This window comes from Eurypyga helias, unplaced genomic scaffold (genome assembly GCF_000690775.1).
Source record: "Eurypyga helias isolate BGI_N326 unplaced genomic scaffold, ASM69077v1 scaffold48303, whole genome shotgun sequence".
Taxonomy (NCBI): domain Eukaryota; kingdom Metazoa; phylum Chordata; class Aves; order Eurypygiformes; family Eurypygidae; genus Eurypyga; species Eurypyga helias.
The window spans coordinates 4,277-24,764 of NW_010241480.1; the positions used below are offsets into that span (position 1 = coordinate 4,277).

The following is a 20,488-nucleotide window of genomic DNA, read 5'->3' on the forward strand; positions in this document are numbered from 1 at the left end:
ATCTTACAGTTCCTTTAATGGAGATCACATTTTCTTGATAACATCTTTCTGCAGAACACATCCTGGCATTCACTGGAACAGGCAGGCAAGGAGGCAGGTGGCTTTAAACAAAAGATTTTTGATTTCCTGAACCTGCTGAAACCTGGAAACTTGCAATGAGGTGTGCCCTTCCTTTGCTTGTGGGCTAAGCATCCAATTACTGATTCAGTTTTGTACGAAGTTATCTACAAAGCTGCCGTGTGAATCATGGAAGAAATAGGGTTTTGAGGTACTTTTATTTTTTTCTTTCTCTTCCCCTGTGCCTCCCCTGCCCCCACCTGCCCATTTCCCTGGAGACCTCAGTGAGATAGAGCTACTGCAGAGCTGATGCATCTTGGGTGCTGCGTGTTGTCAGAACAACGAAGAGAAGGACAGAGAAATGTCATGACAGCATGGTCTCTCTGTTACCTCACCACCAGCTCCATTTGTACATGGTTTGCACAACACTCATGCTGTGCCTGGCAGTTTCTGCTTGACTGAGTAAAACAGCATGTCCGAAGTAGAGAAGGGAATGACATTACAGTCTGATGGGCAGCTCTGGACATGAGAGGTTCGTGGCACCCCTGGGGCTGTCAGCATACCTAGCTTTGGTAGAACTGACTGGGTCAAGCGTGCCCTGCTTACAGTTAAGTTGTTTCTCTGAAAAGTAATCACATGTAGCATGTTCCAGGCATCTTGTCCTGCAACCACCATAAAACAGCATCTGTAGATTCCTCCTAAAGTTTGCATACATTGGTTACAGCCATCCTCAGAAACCGTCTGGGAGTGAGGATGCTCTGTGTGCTTAATGAGCTGGACTGGGCCTCAGGTGCTTTGGGTGACCTTGGTCAAGGCACTTAGATCTCTCTCTTCAGCTTCCTGCTGCTATCAGAGGATGGATATTCCCTCCCTTCTTCCTGGCTGAGCAGTCTGGGGACAGACATTATGCATATCACCTGCCAGACAGAATATGGGCTAGGAATTAATTGACCTGAGCTGATGAGGACTTAAAATTCCTTGAATTGCTTAGAGTTTCTTGTTAAAACCAATTCTTACTGGCTAATGTTGGTGGCTTCTGAGGTGTTTAGTATCAAAATGATTTTAGGGATGTAGCTCCTCTGCAGTGCTTTCTGCCTGTGGCTCTGATGGGAACTGTGAGTACCTAATGCCTTTGAAAACCAAAGCAGAAATCTTTTATTCTCTTTATTTTCCCTCCTGATGTTGTGATCTGATTAACCTGACATTCTTGTCTCTCCTCTTTGTTCTGACTCTGGGACCACTCCGTACCAATGGCTTTTTCCTTTGCATTGCATGTATTTTTGGAGCACAGTTATTTCTCTCCTTTTAGTGGAGGATAATTGCTTCAGGAGAGGAGCCTGAGCCACAGATGCTTTGTTTTACTGGGGATAAATGCAATCATCGATAGCATTTAGAGGTTTGGGGTATTTTAAAAAAGAAGATTTTTTTTTTTTTTTACAGGAAGGGTGATTGAAATAGCTGCCTGAGTCCTGAGGAGCTATTGTGTGGAAGGGCCAGGGTTCACCTGTGAGCCAATCCATCTGCATACCTAATTGGTGTTGACAAACTGAATGTGGAAGGACTCTTTAGGTTACCATGGGAACAAAAAAGGAGGTGAATTCTGGTTCAGTGGGTCTGAGCAAAAGGATGTTTTAGCATGTTTTGTTCTTGGGCTCTGCAAGAGAGGAGGGGAGAAGAGAACAGCACTTCAACTCACTTCTATCTGATGAATTCTTGGCCTGCTTGAAATAGTCTGTGGTCTTGCAAGAGTCTGGTTTTCCCAGCATTTTATGCCTGTGAGCCCATGTTACTATGGGGAATGTGGGCTCTGTAGTCTCGCTGTGTGCGAGGATGTGGTGTCCTTGCAAGTCCCCCTCTCGTTCTAGCAGCTCAGAGTGGTGGGTCAGGGAACCACCAGGCTCTCAGGAAGCAAACCAACCAGAGGGAACAACCTGGGTGTTTAGGTGATCATGTGTCCTAAGTGACTAGCAGTACCTGCACACGGAAAGGCAGTGGGAATTAGTCCTCAGCGCCGCTTAAAGGTGAACTACTGCTGTAATGCAGTGGGCAGACTGATGCTGTGTGCACCATGGGAACTATCCTTGCAGGTATGTCCTTTAGCATGTCTGGGACTCCACAGGCATTTGGTTTGCTATCAGCAAATATTATAGCCTGCATTGCTCTGAGCAGTGTGTGCAGGGGAGTTGGGAAGGCCTAGGAATCGTTCTTGGTAGTGTCCTAGAGTTTCTATCTCTTCTTCAGGCAGGAGTGGACTTGCTGCCACATTTTGCTTCCAGTTTGGTGGCTTCCAAAGAGACGTCCCGAACTGTTTCACAAAGCAGAGTTTAACTGGCGTTTCACATCCCTACTGAACACAAAGGATATTTTATTGTATCTGGGGTTTTTAGCTATCTTGTTAAAGGAACAAACATCTCTTCTGCTTCCCCAAACAACTTATTAAACAGGGACGCTCAAGAAGCACTTGGAAATAGCTAAATTACTCTTCTTATCCTTTTGCTGACTCTTTGTCACTTCTTTTCATATTCAGAACCAGCATGAAGATGTCAAGAAGCAGCTGCTTGACCTGCAGCTGCAGCACAACAGCTTGAAACTGGAACATCGTAAGACACTGGAGACCCATAGCCAGAAATATGCCCATCTGCAGCAGGAGAAGGACAGTGAAGTCTCAAACTTGCAGGGTGAGTGCGATGGAGAGCTGAGAAACACCTAAGAAAGGACTGAAGAACTGAGTTCAGTAGAAGACATGAGGCTAGGCTAGAGATATGTGCCTGTGGTTTCACAGTAGGCTGGGGCTGAAACAACAGGTCCATCCGTCAGGTAATACCACCTTACCCCATCCTTTGGTGCGTGAGTGTAACTGAGCAGAGGTGCTTTTGGTGGCAGGGCAAACATTGCGACGCTTAGGTATCCCATCTATTTCAATATGTTTTCCACTTCTCTGTACACCTCTGACAGTGGGAGCTAGTTTCTACACTACTAGAATCCTGTGAATTCTAACATTTAAGCTTGGGAGCAAGTTAAACATACTCTTTGTAATTAATGTGGTAATTTAATAGTGCAAGTATTGCAGAGACTGCTGATCCCCTTAATTCCCAAAGAGTAGCTTCTATTTAGTCTGCTATTTAATTAGATTGTGGGGTTTTGAGGTTCACATCTGTTCTTACTTAGATTAGGTCTGGGAGAGCAAAATTTGCTGATGTTTTGTTTGGTTGTTTGTTTTTTTTTTCCCCTCTGATCAATGAAGCCCAAGGACCTGATGAGCACTCTTGGGTTTGAAGGTGGCAATTGAGCACGAGCAAGTGAAACCTAAATATCTGATTGTCTCTCTTCTGGAAATATACAGCCCCCAATAAAGTAAGAAAAGGAATTCTGCCAGAGGAAGGAGACTAACGATCAGAAAAATTATTCAGAGGGAAAGTAGTCAGGAAGGTCAGTTTAAAGCTTAGATATCCATATTCACTGTCCATCTTCCCAGGCTAGTGTTCACTTGGTACCATCTCTCTCCTGTGCTTTAAGCTCAAAGCTGGCTAGTAAATCTTCCCTTAAGTATCGGTAATCGTGCCCTACAAAAGAGCAAGACAGTCTCATGAGAGGTGGCAAAGACAGAGTTAGTAGCATTGCTAATCCCTCATTTTCTCTCCTTATGTTCCACCAGCACTTTCCATATATAATATGCCCTCAGGAGACATGCTGGGAGACGTGCCTCTGTCAGTGAGTGTAGTAGAGAACAGAAGAGGTATCTGAGCAGCGGGCATTGCTCAGGACTGCTAAAACGGAACTGAGGGATTTTGGTAGGTTCAATTGTAAAAATGAAGTCCTCACCACAGGGATGCTGGGACAAAGCAGAAGTATGGAAGTATGAGGGATTGCTTTCACAGATGGAGCTGGGTTTGGTACCTCCTCTTGGTGGTCCTGGTTGCTTTACAGCTTTGGGGCAGCTCTCAGGTTGGTGACATAGCTATCTACATGCAGAAGATGCTGGGTTCTGGGGATGATGCAGCTGTGCCATATGGGGCTCTTGGGGTATCTGTGCCCTGTTCCTGAAAATCCCTGCTTCTGGAAGTGGTTTTTGAATGCTGGATAATGAAGCTGAAGCTTCAGATACTGATGGTCAGATAGCTGAAGCTTGCTAGCCTTGTTAGCCGGGGCCTTTTTAATCCTGTTTGCCTTCTCCCTCTACTCCAAGCCCTCCCCTGCTGAATTATGAACTACTTTCTCCTTTGCTTTATAGGAACTGCAGTCTATTTATGCTGCATTTCACACCCCTAGCACAGCCTGTCCTCCACTGTGCTCCCCCATGCTAATTCTGTACTCTCCCTTTTTCTCATCATACACTGGCACAGTCTGCTCTGAAGACAGGGGGCTAGTTTTGGTCTTTGAGCTTCTGTTAGAGATAAGGACCCTGTAGTTACTGCTGACATTTTCTTCCCATTGACACCAATGGTAAAACGCCCAGTGGGGTCATTGGGATCAGGATTTCATATGTCTGCCATGCTGGTGGTAGAGGAGGGACATACGATGGCATGAAGGTTTTGATTCCCAGTTTCTGAATATGCTTTGAAGACCTAAATGTTACTGAGGGGTTGGATCAGTTAAACTATGGGAGTCTTTTGGACATCTCTCCCACACTTGAGATGCCTTTGGTTCTCTTGAAAGGCCGGGGGAATGTCAGTATTGTAGTCAGAGGTCTTAGCAGTAGCAATCCTGTGCTAGCTGTCATCTAGCCTGGACTAGGCTCCTTATAGCACCTTCCAGTACCTGGGGAGGTACAAGAAAGCTGGGGGGGACTTTTTACAAGGGCAAGGAGTGACAGGACAAGGGGTAACAGGTTTAAATTGAAAGCAGGAAAATTGAGATTAGATATAAGGAAAAAAATTCTTCCCGGAGAGGGTGGGGAGCACTGGGACAGGTTGCCCAGAGAAGCTGTGGATGCCCCATCCCTGGGAGTGTCCAAGGCCAGGCTGGATGAGGCTTGGAGCAACCTGGTCTGGAGGAAGGTGTCCCTGCCCATGGCAGGGGGGTTGGAACTGGGTGATCTTTAAGGTCCCTTCCAACCCAAACCATTCCATGAATATCTAACTAGCTGTCTAAAAACATATCCCTTATTCACTGCTCCAGGCCAACACCCGCAGCTGTGTGCACGTTCTGCGCTGTGTGTATGCAAGGCAGCTCAGTTAAAGCTGTTCTAGCTGTAGTCCCATAGGATATAACTCCATATTTCCTTCTGGCTGCAGGAAAGACAGAGCCTTCTTTTGTCAGTTTGATGTTAACCTTCACCACAAGGCAAGAGCACAGCACCCAACCTCAATGGCAGAATGTCCTGTGCCAGGGATGAATGTTAAAAAATAAATATACTACTGTAATCATAAATATCTATAATCTTGAACTGAAATCTCACAAGCTATTCAGCCTCCAGCAAAGTCAGCATCCTGTTAAAAGAAAACTTCCCATCCTTGTACTGGCACATCTAACTATGTTTGCAGAGAAATCCCAGTGCATGCAGTTCTAGGAACATTTTAAGAGAGCTTCAGGCTCCAAAATAAGGCTTTTTTGGGCGGGGGGGGACACACAGTTATTTTCAAGGCAGTGAAAATAATTGCATTGTGTGTCTTGTCACTGAAGTTCTTAAAGAGTGTGCAATGAGCTTGAAAGGAGCCCAACCTGGGGGCTTGCTTCCTAACAGTGTAGGAACAAATGTGCCTGAGGACCAAGTTGCCCTGTGATTGCTTTCTGTAAGTGGGCTGTGGGGTTTTTTGATTGTACCATCCTTTCAAGAGGCTGCTTCTCTGTGCAGTGGGATGGAACATCCTTACTGAATCTGCTGTGCGTTCAGGAGACCTGACAGACCTCCCTTGTAGTTGTTTCTCAACCTCCCAGGTACTACAGGTAGGGGCAGTGACCACTGCTCGCTGCTCTCCCTGCTGTTCAGCTGCAGTTGGTAAGGGAAATGAAGAAATAAAGATCTTGCTCTGATGGCAGACACAGCAAGAGCCTGACCCTGGTAGCAGCAGTTAGCAGAGATACTGTGAAGTGGAGGAAGTTCCTTGAATGGGCAGGATGCCTGAGTGCTGAAAGGAATGATGATTCAGGATTGTCAGTGTGTTTAGCTAGTCGCTAGCTAGTGCTTCCCCGCAAGTCCTGGTGTCGGAGAGGTCTATGAGGTCAAGAGGAATTTATGGTAGGGAAGACAGATACTACAATTGCAAAAATAGCTCTCTTAAGTAAATTTCTTCTTCTCTTTCAGATACGGTCTTTAAACTCAGAGAAGAGAGCAAGCTTCTTCGGAAGGCCCACCAGGAAGTTCACTCTCAGCTCCTTAGTGCCCAGGTAATCAACAAGGGGTGTCTGTGGCCATACGGGACAATCTTTCACTGGGGTGTGGGTGCCCCATCAGACATTCTCTGAATAATAAATCTAGTTATCAACTGTATTCCAGTGTGGTGAGTTGCCTCGAGCAGTGCTGGTAGGTGTTGGTGGTATAGATGCATTCTGGACAAGTAAAATTCTTCAGCCTGGAATCTGTCCCAGTAGCTGAAAAGGCAGGTACGCTACACAAGTCACTGGTTCAAGTGAGCATGAAGCTGCATATTCCCAACCCTGTAATGCCTCCTGTCACTTACCCACATCTCAAATACTTCCACCCTAAATGATGATGAATTGCCTTTGTTGATGCCTATAAAATTAATAGCAGAGAGAAATAGCAATGCAGAGGTGCCTTGCGTAGCATGCTGAGACCACAAATAGACACTCAGTGACCTTGAGAAAAGGTGCCTTTCTGCATCTCCCTGTGAAGCCTTAGTAGAGAGGGGGACCTATAAAAAATTTGAAGAGCGCTATGTAAAAAAGCAGCCAGTGTTCAGTAGTAAGTGTCAAAGCGATGCTTTTGGAGGCCAGGGCAGACACGCAAGTGGTCTTATCTTAAGATTAGAGAGGGAGAAAAGCATTCTTCTGCAGGTAAAAACCCCCAAAAGTTGGTAGGTGTTGTGCTCATGCTCTGGAGATAGTGTGAGCCTCTTCAGCATGCCTGAAGTCCTGACCTCACAGAACTCTGCTCACCCAGTTGAAACTGGGAATTCTCCCCCAGGTGACTTGGGAGATGGGAGAAAGCAGGGTATGCTGGCAGGGGCAGGAGGACTTAATGTATCTACAGGGTCTGTCTGAGGCTCTTGTAACTGAGCCAAGGCACAAGCAGCATTGTAAATACGCTTTAAAAGTCACTTTGCAGTCTGAATTAGTCTTTTCTGTCGTTAATTAAGGGCCTGCTGTCAAGCACTCCCATTTATTACAGGATAAGCCCAGTAGCAAGGAGCTAATTGTGATTAGATGCTGTTGACAACTGGTTCTTCCCTTGAACTGGATGCTGAACTTGAACTAGAGGTGTGAGGAGTAGTGGGTTTCGACTTCTACAGGATTGCTCTTGGGTTCTGGCCTGATGTGTCCTGCAGAATAGCAGGGACTAAGTGGCTCTAGGTCATTGCAAACTTGAGAGGTAACTGGTTGCTCCAGGCAGGAGGCCTAGGCTACTAACATTGCTGGCAGCTGTGATCTGATAGCTCTTCAGCTCATGTCAGATGCAGTTTGATGGGTGTCAGTGTATTTGAGTTGCCTGCCTTCGTAATCGTGACCTACCACTGAACTGCTTTTTACCCTCCTCCCTCTGGCTGAGGCAGTCCTGTAGGATTCTCTGCCCTGGTACTGCCTGCAGTGTACTTGCTGGAAACTAAACAAAGACTTAGAGTCTCCATAGTGGTCAGTGCTGCAAGCTAAGGATGTGATCTGGCTAGAGATGGCTGAGGCCACAAAGTCAAGTGCTTGCAGGCTGGAGAACATGGGTGGCAGCTTTTGTGCCGCCAGTCTCAGCTTTTGGCCCCTTCAGTGCTGTGACCAGTGGGAAAAGCAGTTTGCAAGAAACAGCTCACTGTCATTTCTTGCCAAAATCAAGAGTGAGCAAGAGTAAAATGGTTTGCTCCGGGTGTGGGAGACAGGGCTCAGCTCTCTGCTCTGCGTGTACTAGACAGTCGTGTAGCAAAGCTGTGCTCCAACCATCTGTCTGACTGCTATTTCTGGCTCTTAGAGAAGTGGCAGTGGTTGATCCCAATGATTTCAGAAAATACTTTGGAACTTTTTAACAATGAGCCTAGTGTTGAATCTTAGTTTTCTCTTCAGTTTTCTGATCAGTCCTTTATCAGCGTTTCATAACGCAAAGGTGAGTGGGATTGCGTTTGCCCTCAGTGGGGCGAGGTGCCATATGTTACAGCAGACACCCACAGACTCCCAGCTTCTTTATCAGCACTGCAGTTCTTATCCTGTTGATCCTGCTTCCTTCTGGCAGGTGGAAGTTTAGAGGAGTAATCTGCATTCTAGACATGTTCATTTTCCAAGGATCCTGCCGTGTTTCACAAGCTCAGCCTGCGTCGCTGTCTCGTGTTCATCTGCCCGGTAAAATGAGGTGCGGATGCATCGAGTGCACAGCTTGCTGTGACGGGGTGCAGACAGCATGTGGGAGTCTGCATTAAGGCTAGTCTAAAGCTTCTTTCCCTCTGGGCTGTCCACCTTAACAGGCTTTTGATGGGTGCAAGTCTGGCTTGTTCTGACTGGACGCAGTCTCCTACAAACTAGGGCTGTATCCCATGAAATGTTCTTGGCTTCCTTTTCCTTTCCTCATTCCTTTTCTGTTAGTTTTGCTAAGTTGTTTTGTTTGGTGTTTTGTTTGTTTTTTTTTTAATGTTAATTTTAAGGTCAAATTTCAGGGGGAAGAACTGAAATCAACAGAGCCTCCTCAGGAATTAATTTCCTGCTAAACTTTCTTGCTGCTTGGAAGTTTTCCTAATCTGCCCAGTCCCTAATTTGGTCCGTTTCCAGGTACCCTGGCAAGCATATGAAAAGCTCTCTCCCCTCACTTTCCTATAAATAACTGGGGTAAGACTGGAGAGGTTTTCCTGAGTAGCTTTTTCAAACCCTACTTTTCAGGGTTGGAGATAGAAATCTGCAGTAGAGAGAAAATTGTTGCATTTGCTTAACAGTCCAGGCGATCCAATATTAATGTGTCTTGCGAAGTAAATTGAATTGTCAAGTAGGATTATGCTAATTTTGTGAGCCCCACTGAGATGAGCATATCCATGGAGAAATGCTTCCACACAAGGAAAAAAGCTAACCTGAAGGTGTGTGTGTCTGAGGCACAGGAATGGCAGGTCACACCTAACAAGACCTGGGATGCTGTGTCAATAGCTCATGCACTAAATAGCCTTGGGTGAAGAATGGGTGTCATGGTCAGCACTTCCAGGGTAAAAATACCCAGTAAAATAAGACGCAAGGCTGGCAAAGGGGGAATACAGAATATCCATAAAATCTGGAGGCAAAGCTGGAGACTAGCTTGGGCTACTCACTATAGGTTGTGGATTATCTCCAGCCTTTCATATATATGAAATATATATCTTCTTTCACAGTGTATCTGTGCTGAACAGCTGGCCATAAGAGTGGCTGTTCTCAGCAGTGAGTTGTTTAACCTTGTTATTGTGTGAGGTTTCTCTGTACCTTTCTCATTCCCTCAGGCCCAGATGGAAGAGTTCAGGCAGCTCAAGGAAGCTCTACAGAAGATGCCAAGTTTCAAAGGAGGAGGAGCTGCGAAGGAGCAGCAGCGGTTTCAGGTGCTAAAGGAGCAGCCCATGGTGCCAGTCAACAGCCAGTTGCAGCTCGTGCGGCAGAAGGTGTGGTATTCCCAGAAAACCCCCGAGGAGGAGGGGGCTTCTGTAGGTTTTCAGGATGGGGCTTTGAACTGGAGGGAATGTAGCTTGTTCCTTTAGAGTTTTGCTCCTGTCCTTTCTTCCTTGCAGGCTTTTCCAGTCAATCAGGAGAACCGCCCTGTTGGGAACCCGCTGGCATCCCAAGTCTCCGGGGTTCAGAAGCAGGCAGATGGCCCTCTGCTGCAGGGCCAGAACTTGTACAGTAACGATGGCCCCAGGCCACAGGCTAACGTGCCCTTCACCCATCCAGCCCCACTGCAAGGTGCCAATTCGCTGCCAGCTGCTATGCCAGCCTGGCCTGCAAGACACGGGGATGGCCACGTGATCCGATTCACCCGGACCATGAACAGCCTACCAAATGGGAACCCAGTAAGTTCTTGCCGCTTGTTTTGCGTAGCCCTTGCTTTTGAAGCTCAGAACTGTGATATTTGTAATGACATGCATATGTGCATTCCACTTTCCCAGTGTGGAAACTCTACTGGCCTCAGGTTTCGGAGTCCTGTGTACTCAGTTTGTGGTTCAGTGGCTGGGATCAGATGAAGGGGCTAGGGTCTTGTTCTGGATCCTGCTGGGTCTGCAAGAAGTAAATTGTAAAAGCAGCTCCCTGCCTCCTGGGGTAATTCAGAGGGAGCTTATAGAAAGTAAACCTCTCAAAAAATGGCAATAATTGCAGTGCGGTTAGACTATAATTACAGTAACTATTATAATGGCAGCATGCGGGGCTGTTTTTTTTAGAGGTAGCTGTGTTGTTCCTCTTTCTTTGGAGATTCACCTACCCAAGACAAGCTTGGGTCACCTAGGAGCCAAAAACTATTTTCTCTTGGCTGTGTGGAAGGAGGAGGACCTCTTACTGTAGGCTGGCTGGACAGGGTTGGAGATTTGTTCTGGAGCACTTCTGAATCTTTTTTTTTTTTTTGACAAAAGAATTTTCTGGCCCATAAGCCTGCCCGAATGCAAAGGGGGTGCGCAGGTACCTAAGCTTGGAGCTCGTGTACATCCTGGGCATATGCATGTATCTTTTTTGCAGGATGTAAAGATGGTGATGCGCGTTCAGGTGAAAAGCAACGAGGAAAGCCAGGCTCCTGGATTGTCACTGGCTGATCTGAAACAACCCTCTGCAGCAGAAAAACCTCAGGTGCCAGACAACCATCACTCTACAGGGAACAAACAGGTCCAAATGCAAAGGTTGGTGAAACAAAACTTCCTTGTACTCTCAGTGTTCAGGCTTAGAGGTACCAGACAGGCTGGTCCCTGGTCTCTCTTGTGGTTTCTAATTGAAAGATGGTTGAAGAAATCTTAGTTATTTGTCCCACTGTCACCAAATTCTTGTAACTGAATGTTGATGCCAGGTCCCTACCTCAGCCGAAGCAGAAGACTAGTCATGTTGCAGGCAGTGTTGTGTGACTGAATGCACGGATGCTGTGGGCGCTATGCTGGCAAAAATAACGGCTCTTACGTTATCGGTACATGCTCCGTAGGCTGCCTTTGTATTTGAACTGTTTGGCGAAGTGTTTGTGTGGGGAGGAGAGAGGAGGAATTACTGCTGAGTGAGATCAGGTCAGCGTACATTCCCTACTAGCTGGAAGAGAGGGTGGAATGGGAGTCTGAACTGACTTCAAGAAATCTCCTCCCTTTCAGTGATGGTGACTTAAATATCCCGCTTTGTTTAGCGAACTGAAGAAACTCTGCGTGATGGAAGCAACCCGTCTGCAGCAGCAAGGGTGGCTAAAAATTCCTTCCATCTCTATAAATAAGAGGCATTAAGTTGTATATATTAGACCTGCAACTTGCTCTTTTTTTTTCCCACTAATTAATCAGTAAGCTGCCACACTCTGCAGGAGCAACCAGACCTTGAAGATCTGCAAGCTTCTCATCTCCAAGGTTATACAGTAATCTAGAAACAGCAGGCAACCAGCCCCAGTTAGGTACTAGAGTTTTTTCCTGGTTTTGCTTCTAGGGCAAAGACAAATTCCAGGCTCTGTATTCTCTCTTCTGTGGTTCTTTTCCCCCCAGGGAATGGAGCTTGTGCCAGTCACTTCTGAGGTATGCTAGGGATTTTCCTTCACAGAGCCTGATTTGAAGATGAAAAGTCAGACAGGTCTGAGACCTGTGATCCCAAAACTATGGGTTTTATCCAGAATGGGGTAAAACAGTTTACAGCAGTAGTTTATGCCAGAAATGAGGACACAGACAGAATCCATCAGACAGACCAGGCTGTCCATATTCCTGCATACCTGCATTTGAGATGATGCAGTTTATGTCAACTTCAGCTTCATCTGGAGAAGTCAAGGCAATTCAGCTATATTGGTACAAGGATTAGGGTTTACAATAAAAGACTTGGAACTGGTACAATCTTCTGAACTGACTTGAAACCTTGCTATTAAAAGTCCCTGCAACCTTGGACTCTTGCTCATACCAGGCATCCTCAGCACAATGTGTTCTCCAGACCTGTTCTTGGGGTGAATGGGAGAGGACTCCCTTGGAAAGGGCAGAGGTTCAGAGAATGGTGTGAACTACTCATTGCATGGAGGTAACAGAATGGGTAGTTCCTACAGTATGCTACGTGTATTGCTGTAGTACCTGGGAGTCTAGTCAGGGACTGGGATCCTGTTGTACTGGATGCTGTACAGGCACAGGAGAAACTGTTTACTGTCCCAGCAGCACTCACAGAAGACCAGTCTGTTGTGCAAAAGGAAGAAATGACTTTCTGAGGCTGTGATTCATCAAAGTCTGGCCATAATCCAAAAACTGCTTCTGAAAATAGTGCTTCCTCATTTGACTTATTTATCCCCTGTGTGTGTCCAGGTCTTATCTGCTCAGTTTACTGGAGCAAACAAGATTTAATTTATTTGTAGAGGAGACTTCTGGATTTAATTCTAAATTATCAGGCAGACTGTACTCATTCTTCTCTGCCATTTTGGTTTGTTCACTTAACCTGTAGTCTTTCCAGGTCAGGGATTGTGCTTTGCATATTTCTTCACAGGGGTGATATCCTCCCCATACTGCTTTGATAAGTAGCATCTTCATGGACACATGGAGTAACAGCACGGAGGATATTCTGCTTTTGACAGAGAGGGACTTGTGTGGGTGTAACTGAAGGTGAGGGTTGAAGTGCTGGCAGAATGGCCTTTCCTCAGCTATATAGAGCCTAGAGAGGGTAACTGTCACTACTCTGTGAAACGGAAAACACAAATATTGGATTTGTTTGGCAAATGATTTCTGCAAGGACAGAGATCATGGTATGTTTGGTGTGCTTTTCTTATCCTGGATCCATCATCAAGAAATTACTGAGCAGCTGGAGGCTGTTATTTACACTATGTGAGATTTGCGATAAGGAGTGCATGAACCAACTTTCCCCGGAAGGTGTCAGTGCCAAGAACAACATTGAACCACAGTGGAGTACAAAAGAGGCCATGCATCCAATGCCAAGAACTGTTGCGTTGGGTGGCTGAGACCAGCAGATTCCAGATGAGCTCTTGATGGCCAATTTGCATTTTGATGGTTTTATAATGGGGAAATCTGAGCCGAAGGCTGGGTTAAGATTTCTTCTACGGAAAGTTTTGCGTGGTGGTAGTCTGCTGTCTTTAAAAAGCTGCTCAGGCTAAGGCTACTTGTCCTTTCTCAGCAGTTAAAAACTGAAATGTTATAAGTAGACATTTAAATCCCTGCTGGATCATGTAGCAGGATACAAGAAAGCCGTCAGGCGAGACCAAGCAGTAATCCTGTTTGAAACCAGTGGTAACTTCCCCAGGTTGAAAGTTGTAGTTTCAGTCACTTTGAGAGTCCCTATTATTAGGATTTCATCCCTTCCTCTACTTTTCTGAAGGTGTCCCTGAGTAAGGATATTGGATATTTGGTAAGAAAACATTCCTTACAAGACAGCCTTGCCTTCTGGCCTTTTCAGGGGTTTGCTGAAACTAATATGAAGATACTCCATTTCTTCTCTGATCTCCAATTAATTTCTGTGCAGTGGAATGGTGTTATGCTGCTAAATACTTTGCTGCTGAGCCTCTGGGTGGGTATCCACATGAGCTGTGCTATGGCAGCAGGCCTTAATGAAAAATGTGTTTGCCATATACCTTGACATCAAGTCATTGTCCCTCTGAGGCACTTCTGTTAAGAAGGAAGCAGATGTAGACATTAGGGGAAGTGTATTCAGAGGGCTGGAGCCCCTCTGCCATGGGGACAGGCTGAGGTGCTTCAGGTTGGGGGTGTTCAGCCTGGAGAAGAGAAGGCTCCGGAGAGACCTTATTGCAGCCTTCCAGTGCCTGGGGGGGCTACAAGGAAGCTGGGGAGGACTTTTCACATGGGCCTGTAGTGACAGGACAAGGGGTAACGGGTTTAAATTGAAAGTGGGGAGATTGAGATTAGCTACCAGGAAGACGTTCTTCCTGGAGAGGGTGGGGAGGCACTGGGACAGGTTGCTCAGAGGAGTTGTTGTTGCCCCATCACTGGAAGTGTCCAAGGCCAGGCTGGATGAGGCTTGGAGCAACCTGGTCTAGTGCAAGGTGTCCCTGCCCATGGCAGGGGGGTTGGAACTGGATGGTCTTTAAGGTCCCTTCCAACCCAAACCATTCTGTGATTTGAGATGGAACCAGTACAGAGGAAGGAATTTCTGCGTGAAAGGGGTTGCTTGAACTCTTCACGGATAGAGCAATTATGAGTAATTGATTTTCAGGTCAGTAGGTGGATGAAAACATTTGCAGGGCAGTGGTAGCAAAAGCCAGTAAATCATACTGGCACATGGCTTCCCTCAGTGAATGAAATAAAACCCCACTTTTTTCCCATGCTCACCTAAAAAGAAAAATCAAAACAAGATGTGTTTCATTTCAGCTTGTTCTCTTTTCACTGTTTGGGTTTGTACAGGAGGCAGATGAGTGCTATGGAAGAGTTTTATAAACACATGCTGCTTAAAGCATCCATCCCAGTTGCAAATGTATCAAATGAACAATATAAATGGTGTTTATAAAACATAACTTATTTCGCAGTTACGTGGCGTATTTAAAGTTCTGTTTCAAGCAGATATCACAGTAGCTATGCAGTCTGCTGGTTTTACCTTTAAGTTAAATTAGCAGAAACTTCTGCATGTGTTGGAGGCTTTGTCTGCTTGCCATTGTCAAGTGGCATTAGGAAATCTCTCTTCAACGGACTGAGGTGAGGGTGTTCTGTTCTCTTTTGTACCCTTGTTACAGCTGGAAAGACATAGTGAACAAAGTGAATGCCCAGATGGATGAAGAACAAGGGCATGGTTACCCCAAGAACCTTCATTCTGATCCCAAGCCGGGGCAAGAGGTGCAGAACAGCAGCCCACAGCCATCCAATCAGAAGAAGGGGGAAGAGCATCAAATAGCTGATCAGGAAAGCGAAAAGGAAAGGACAGATGATGAGGAACTAGAAATGGGTATGGTTTCCCTAGTCCTGTGCTGTACAGCTCTAATTTATTGCAAATCAGGGTGGGGAGCAAGAAAACCTTTCTGCTTGTGTTAAGGGAAAACCTTGTAACTATTGAAAACTTATTGTACTATTATTGTCCTTAATCAAATGAAAAGCCTGGACAATTTTACATTTTTGTTCCCTGTTGTCCTGCATCCTCACACATTTACAAGGCAGTGGACTCAAAATCTGTGCAAGTTAAGTCAATTCCTTCGTTCCTGTGGGGGTGATGAGGAAAATGTCACTGGGTTTGCAAGACAATTTTTTTTTTTTTTTTAAGTGGGTTTCCTAACTTAGGGCAGAAACTTTCCCAGCTGTCCTTAATGGACTGAAAACAAATAAATTCAAGGCCAGCTGGTTGTATTTGTCAGTCGGCCAACAGGGCACCTACAGCTATTTTAAAGTCTAGTAAGTAACTGCATTTGGGCAATTGGAGGCCAGCTCTTAGAACAGCGTGTTAGAATTCCTCAGTCCTCTGATCCAGATCTGTTCAGATCCCTGTGCATTGACCCACTCGACTAATAACAGGAGGGGAAAAACATTTGATTAGCATAAAGTTCATTATCAGACCATGAAATCAACTAGTGAATAATCCATTTTTATACATGTGATGGCAGAATATTTTCTTTGCCTCATTTCCCAGGTGAGGTTTACCAATTGGCCTGTGATGGTAGTCAAATGTGAGTGGCAAAATGAAGAAACAGAAAAACATTTGTGTTGCATGAAACAACAGAAAATGACTGTAAAATGACTAGACATTTTCAGAAAATTACAGAGGGTGGGCAGGGGGCTTGCAGCACTTCCATAGGTCCAGTAACAAAGGGAAGGTTGACTTAATTGCAGTTCTGTGTCTGCAAGTGTAAAAAGGAAGCTACAAACTTCCTTTGGAAGCAAATAAAGACATCACAAATATATTGCAGTAAGCCAGTCAGGCAGTGGAGAGCTGAAAAAGTGTCCAGTCTGATAATCTGTGCAAAGATGCTCAGCTGTGCTCAAGGGGCCAGGATGCACAGTGTGAACACTCTGCAAACAGATTGCTTTGCTGTAGACAGGCTCTACCATCAGTCTCTCTTGCACGTGTGGGAATAACCTCTAAGATCTGGAAGTTAGCTAGTTACCTTTGTCAAAAAGAGGCACTGAAATGTACTTACGATTAATGCTAATTCTGTATGTTGCTAGACTGGGGTAGAATGACTAATGAGGTGGCTTTTCATGTAGCTAATTTTTCACTGCAGTCAGTAAGGCAGGGAAGCGCCGAGCTGAGACTCCTGTGAGGTTCTTACCTGAAATGCTGACTAGCATCCTAGTAAACATTATAAAGATGGTCTCAGCCTGGTTTTTTGACAGCAGATTTTGTCTCTGGATTTATAACAGAGGAGAGGGGTCAGGGGAGAGAGGTGAAGGCCACTGATCCTAATTAAATCTTGGATCAAAAGGCTGAAATCACCCAAGTCGGGCAATTTCCTCCCAGGCTATTGGCTGAGTTCACTCTGTACAGGTCAAGTCCTCCCTTCCGGAAAAGCAACAGTTAAGCAACAGCTAATATGCATACAGATACTTGTTGGGAGAGGAGGTTTGGTATTCCTGTGCTTTCCCACAGCTATGTTTAGCTGCTACTTCATGTTTTGCTGACCTGATTTTCAGCAAGTCCCCTTAGAGGAACTGAACTAATTGTTTCACATCAAAGTGAATTCAACCCTAAAAACAAAGGCCTCATGGCAGGTATGAGGGAGCAGGAGGACCAACAGCCCTTGACCTCTGTGTCCTAATTGGAATTAACAGCCAAAGTAATGACTTGACTGCCCTGGCCATGCTGCAGACCGGTTGGGAACACTGCTGTCTCACAGGCTCCTTTTAATGTTCTGAGGAGAAGCACTCAGCCCGTGGTGATGGCAGACAGTGGTGAGTGCCACAGCTGGGACATGTCAGAACCATATCCAACTCAGGGGGAGGATTAGGCCTTTCCTTAGCTGAAAGCAAAGGATATATTTTTAAAAGGCTGTGCTTGTCTCTCATTAGTACTCTCCTCCTGCCCTGAATGCCCCTCTACCTGACATGGGAAGCCTGCCATTTGATCTGATGTCTTGGGTGCAGCTGTGTGCCACCGAAGGGGAAGGTAGCACTGACCTATGGACTTAGAACCATAGAATCATTCTGGTTGGAAAAGACCTTTAAGATCATCGAGTCCAACTGTCAAGCCAGTGCTTCCAAGTCTACCCTAAACCGTGTCCCTAAACACTACTTCAACTCCTCTCGTAAATACCCCCACGGATGGTGACTCCACCACCTCCCTGGACAGCCCATTCCAATGCCTGACAGCCCTTTCCATGAAGAATTCTTCCCAAATCGAAATTTTCCAAATTTTGCTGTGGTCTAATTTGGCTCCCAGTGATGGTCTGACTAGCTGGTCTGCATGGCTGGGTTTGCTGCTATAGGTGCTATCCAGATTGAGCAGTGGCATGAGGGAAAGATGCATCTTAATACAGATTAAGGGCTGAATCCAGAGCTGGTTTTTTGTCTTTGTATGATATGTGCTATTCAGTAAGTTAGGGGCGTGCTTCAACACATGCTTGTGCCCCAGCCTTGGGGACATGGAAGCAGTTTTGGCAGCTGTAGAAGCAGAGTGCTGCTTTGCACTGAACTCTTGCAAATGGTGTTGAGGAAGCATTCCCCTGAAAACACGCACAGAGCACTGTCTGCCTCAGCCTGCAGGCACCAACAAATCCCTACGTGGTGTAGCATTAACACGGCTGCTCCCCAGCAGTGGGAATCTTAGTTGGTGACACTGACTCTTGAGCGAGTACACGGGTAACTGTCCCTTTTCCTTGCAGACGCAGGAGTGATTGAGAGAGAGGAGAACTTGCATTCTCAGAAAGAGACTGTTGTCCAGGAACCAATGGTAAGTAATGCTGTCACCTGGATGTAACCTTAGCTCCGAATAAGGATCTAGCTGTCCCATTTAAGTATGCTTTCCCATTAAGATGCTTTCCTAGAAATTTCCCTAACGTGCAACTCCAAACTCCTCCTTGGATCGGGAGGGATTCAGAGAGAGAACGAAGACTGGGGATTTTGTTTTTAAAGCCACTAACATGCTTGGAGAGGTGTGACTGAAGTGCTATAAGCCGGCACTTGGCGCTTGCTGGTGAAGGCAGGCTCGTCTTGGCCTCTGTCTCCCAAGGGGATATCCTGCCTGGTATTGACAAGAGGCTTTTCTTGTCCAGATGCCAGATGATGCTGCAGATCCTGCCCAGGATCCCAATAACCAAGGTGAGGATGAGTTTGAGGAAGCTGAGCTGGAGAGACCTGACTTTGAAGAGAAAGTGGGAGGTTTGGAGAAGTTCAAGGAGCCCAGTGTGAAAGAAGAGTCTAAGGAGAAGCCACTGAAGGTGACTGACGTGAGGGCAACTAGCAGGGGCCAGGGAGAGAACCCCAGCTGTGAATGGTGGGAGGCAGAGAGCTTAAGGACTCAAAGGAAAATGTCAGGGACCCATAATCCCCTTGCAGGGATGTGGCAGGCAGGAAAAACCTCTTTCTGAGAATCAGTGGGTCGGTCAGTACCAGAATTTGTCCTGGCCCTGTCCTCTCTGCTTGTTGAAGTCAACACCAGCATTTGCAGCACCTGTGGGGCTGGAGAGACACTGAACAGGAGATGGCTCACTCCACAGCTCTCCGTGCAGAGGGGCTGGATATTTTGGGAGACCAGAGCCAGAGACAACGATGTGGGCCTGTGCTCGGGGTCTGGTCAGCGCAGCCTTTGCTGTTCCTGGGAAGGAGTGTGCAGGAGGCTCTTGGCAGCAGTGACAACATGAGAGAACTCTGCCTCCTTGTTTGCCTGCTTGCAGATGGAATCCATTTATTTTGCAAAGCGCTTGTTGCTGTCTGAAGCCAGACTCTGCATCAGGGAAATGTTAGCTTGTTTTGACAAGCAGCTGAGTGTTGCTTGTTTTAAAAAGGAGTGTTTATCTGTCAGCCTCTAAAATCGTGATTAATAGTGAGGGGTTTTTTTTACCAAAAAAAAAAAAAGAAATCCAGGCCAATGAAATCAAACAAGAAAGAGATGCTGGCACCAACGAGCAACACCTCCTTAAGATTAGTGAAAATGTGGAAAGAATTAGTGCCATAAATACCTGACTTTCAGATAGGGCTGGGCTGTGCTCCCTAAAGCTCTACCCTACATAACTTGTAGATTCCCTCCAGCCCTGCGACTTGATCCAACAGCAGGATGTGCGAGTGCCCTGGCCCGGCGACTTCGCTGTTGCAGGACAGGTCTCTCTCTCCACAGTAGAAGGAGCTGGGCAGTTTCTGCCAGCAGATGGAAAGAGAGACTGGGTGGAGAAAGCACATATTATGTCTGTGTTGCTTCATTGTCTCTCTCCTGCCCCCTGATTCCTGGTCTGTATCCCCAGTATTCCAGACCTGGGGCTCCAATACAAGAGAGCTGTATTCCTAGCAAGGAATGGAAGTAAGTTGAGGCAGTGTCAACAGTGTCTGATTTCCGATATCTTTTCAGGATGCTGGCAGACCTGCTAAGCCCAGGGAAGACCCGATGGATGAGTATCAAGAAGATCAGGAGCAAGAAATTGTACGACACCAAGGTTCTTCCTTTTTCCCTCTCTGGTGTGATTGTTACCTGGGTATGTTGGGAGCTGGGAGCTGAGTATGATTCAGCTTTTAGGAAACCAGATGTGAGCACTGACTTCAGTTTTGTCTCTGCCTGCTCAGTGAGGTGGGTCTCCAGAACAAACCCGGAGCACTTTTACCTCTGCTCCCTTTTCTTTTACAGGTGTTCTCAGAGCACCCTTTGTGCTCTGTCTGCCCTCCTCCTCTCTTTCTGCAGCAGTTGAGCTGTGAGATGCTTACCAAACAGCAGCTGGGGTAAACTACAAGCTGCTAGGCAAGGTCCATATGTGTTTCTCCAAGCATCACCCTGGGTTTATTCCTGTGGTGAGAAATTCATGGGCAGCCCTGTAGCCTCCTGCTGCGCAGGTCCTGCTGGGTCTAGCCTGTGTCTGTGGAAAAGCTGGGGAGAAATGACATCTGTGCTTGGAGAAGGGTCATTGGGTTAAAGCCAGCAAGTCAAACAGAAGTATGGGTGGCAGAAGAATGTGCCATCCCACTCCTGAGGCAAGTGTGGAGGTGGCATGTTGGTTGGACTGCAGTTGCCAGGAAGCAACTGCTCCTCTGTTTGGCTGAAAACAGGTATCATTGCTATGTCTCAGAGCCCCATCACTACTGTAGTCTGACAAGTTGGCATT

General features: G+C 46.3%; 1 protein-coding gene across 1 annotated transcript in view; it reads left to right on the forward strand.

Moving 5' to 3' along the window:
* The window catches only part of LOC104507464 (Golgi integral membrane protein 4-like), a gene marked incomplete at its 5' end in the record, with an annotated part of 25,124 nt that overhangs the window by 3,796 nt on the left and 840 nt on the right, over positions 1-20,488 (forward strand). Inside the window, 9 exons of the mRNA XM_010148759.1 lie at positions 2,585-2,735; positions 6,302-6,384; positions 9,609-9,764; positions 9,891-10,169; positions 10,828-10,985; positions 14,993-15,201; positions 18,065-18,132; positions 18,455-18,553; positions 19,744-19,815. Of these exons, the coding sequence (XP_010147061.1) occupies positions 2,585-2,735; positions 6,302-6,384; positions 9,609-9,764; positions 9,891-10,169; positions 10,828-10,985; positions 14,993-15,201; positions 18,065-18,132; positions 18,455-18,553; positions 19,744-19,815 (1,275 nt within the window). The remainder of the gene's footprint in view (positions 1-2,584; positions 2,736-6,301; positions 6,385-9,608; positions 9,765-9,890; positions 10,170-10,827; positions 10,986-14,992; positions 15,202-18,064; positions 18,133-18,454; positions 18,554-19,743; positions 19,816-20,488) is intronic.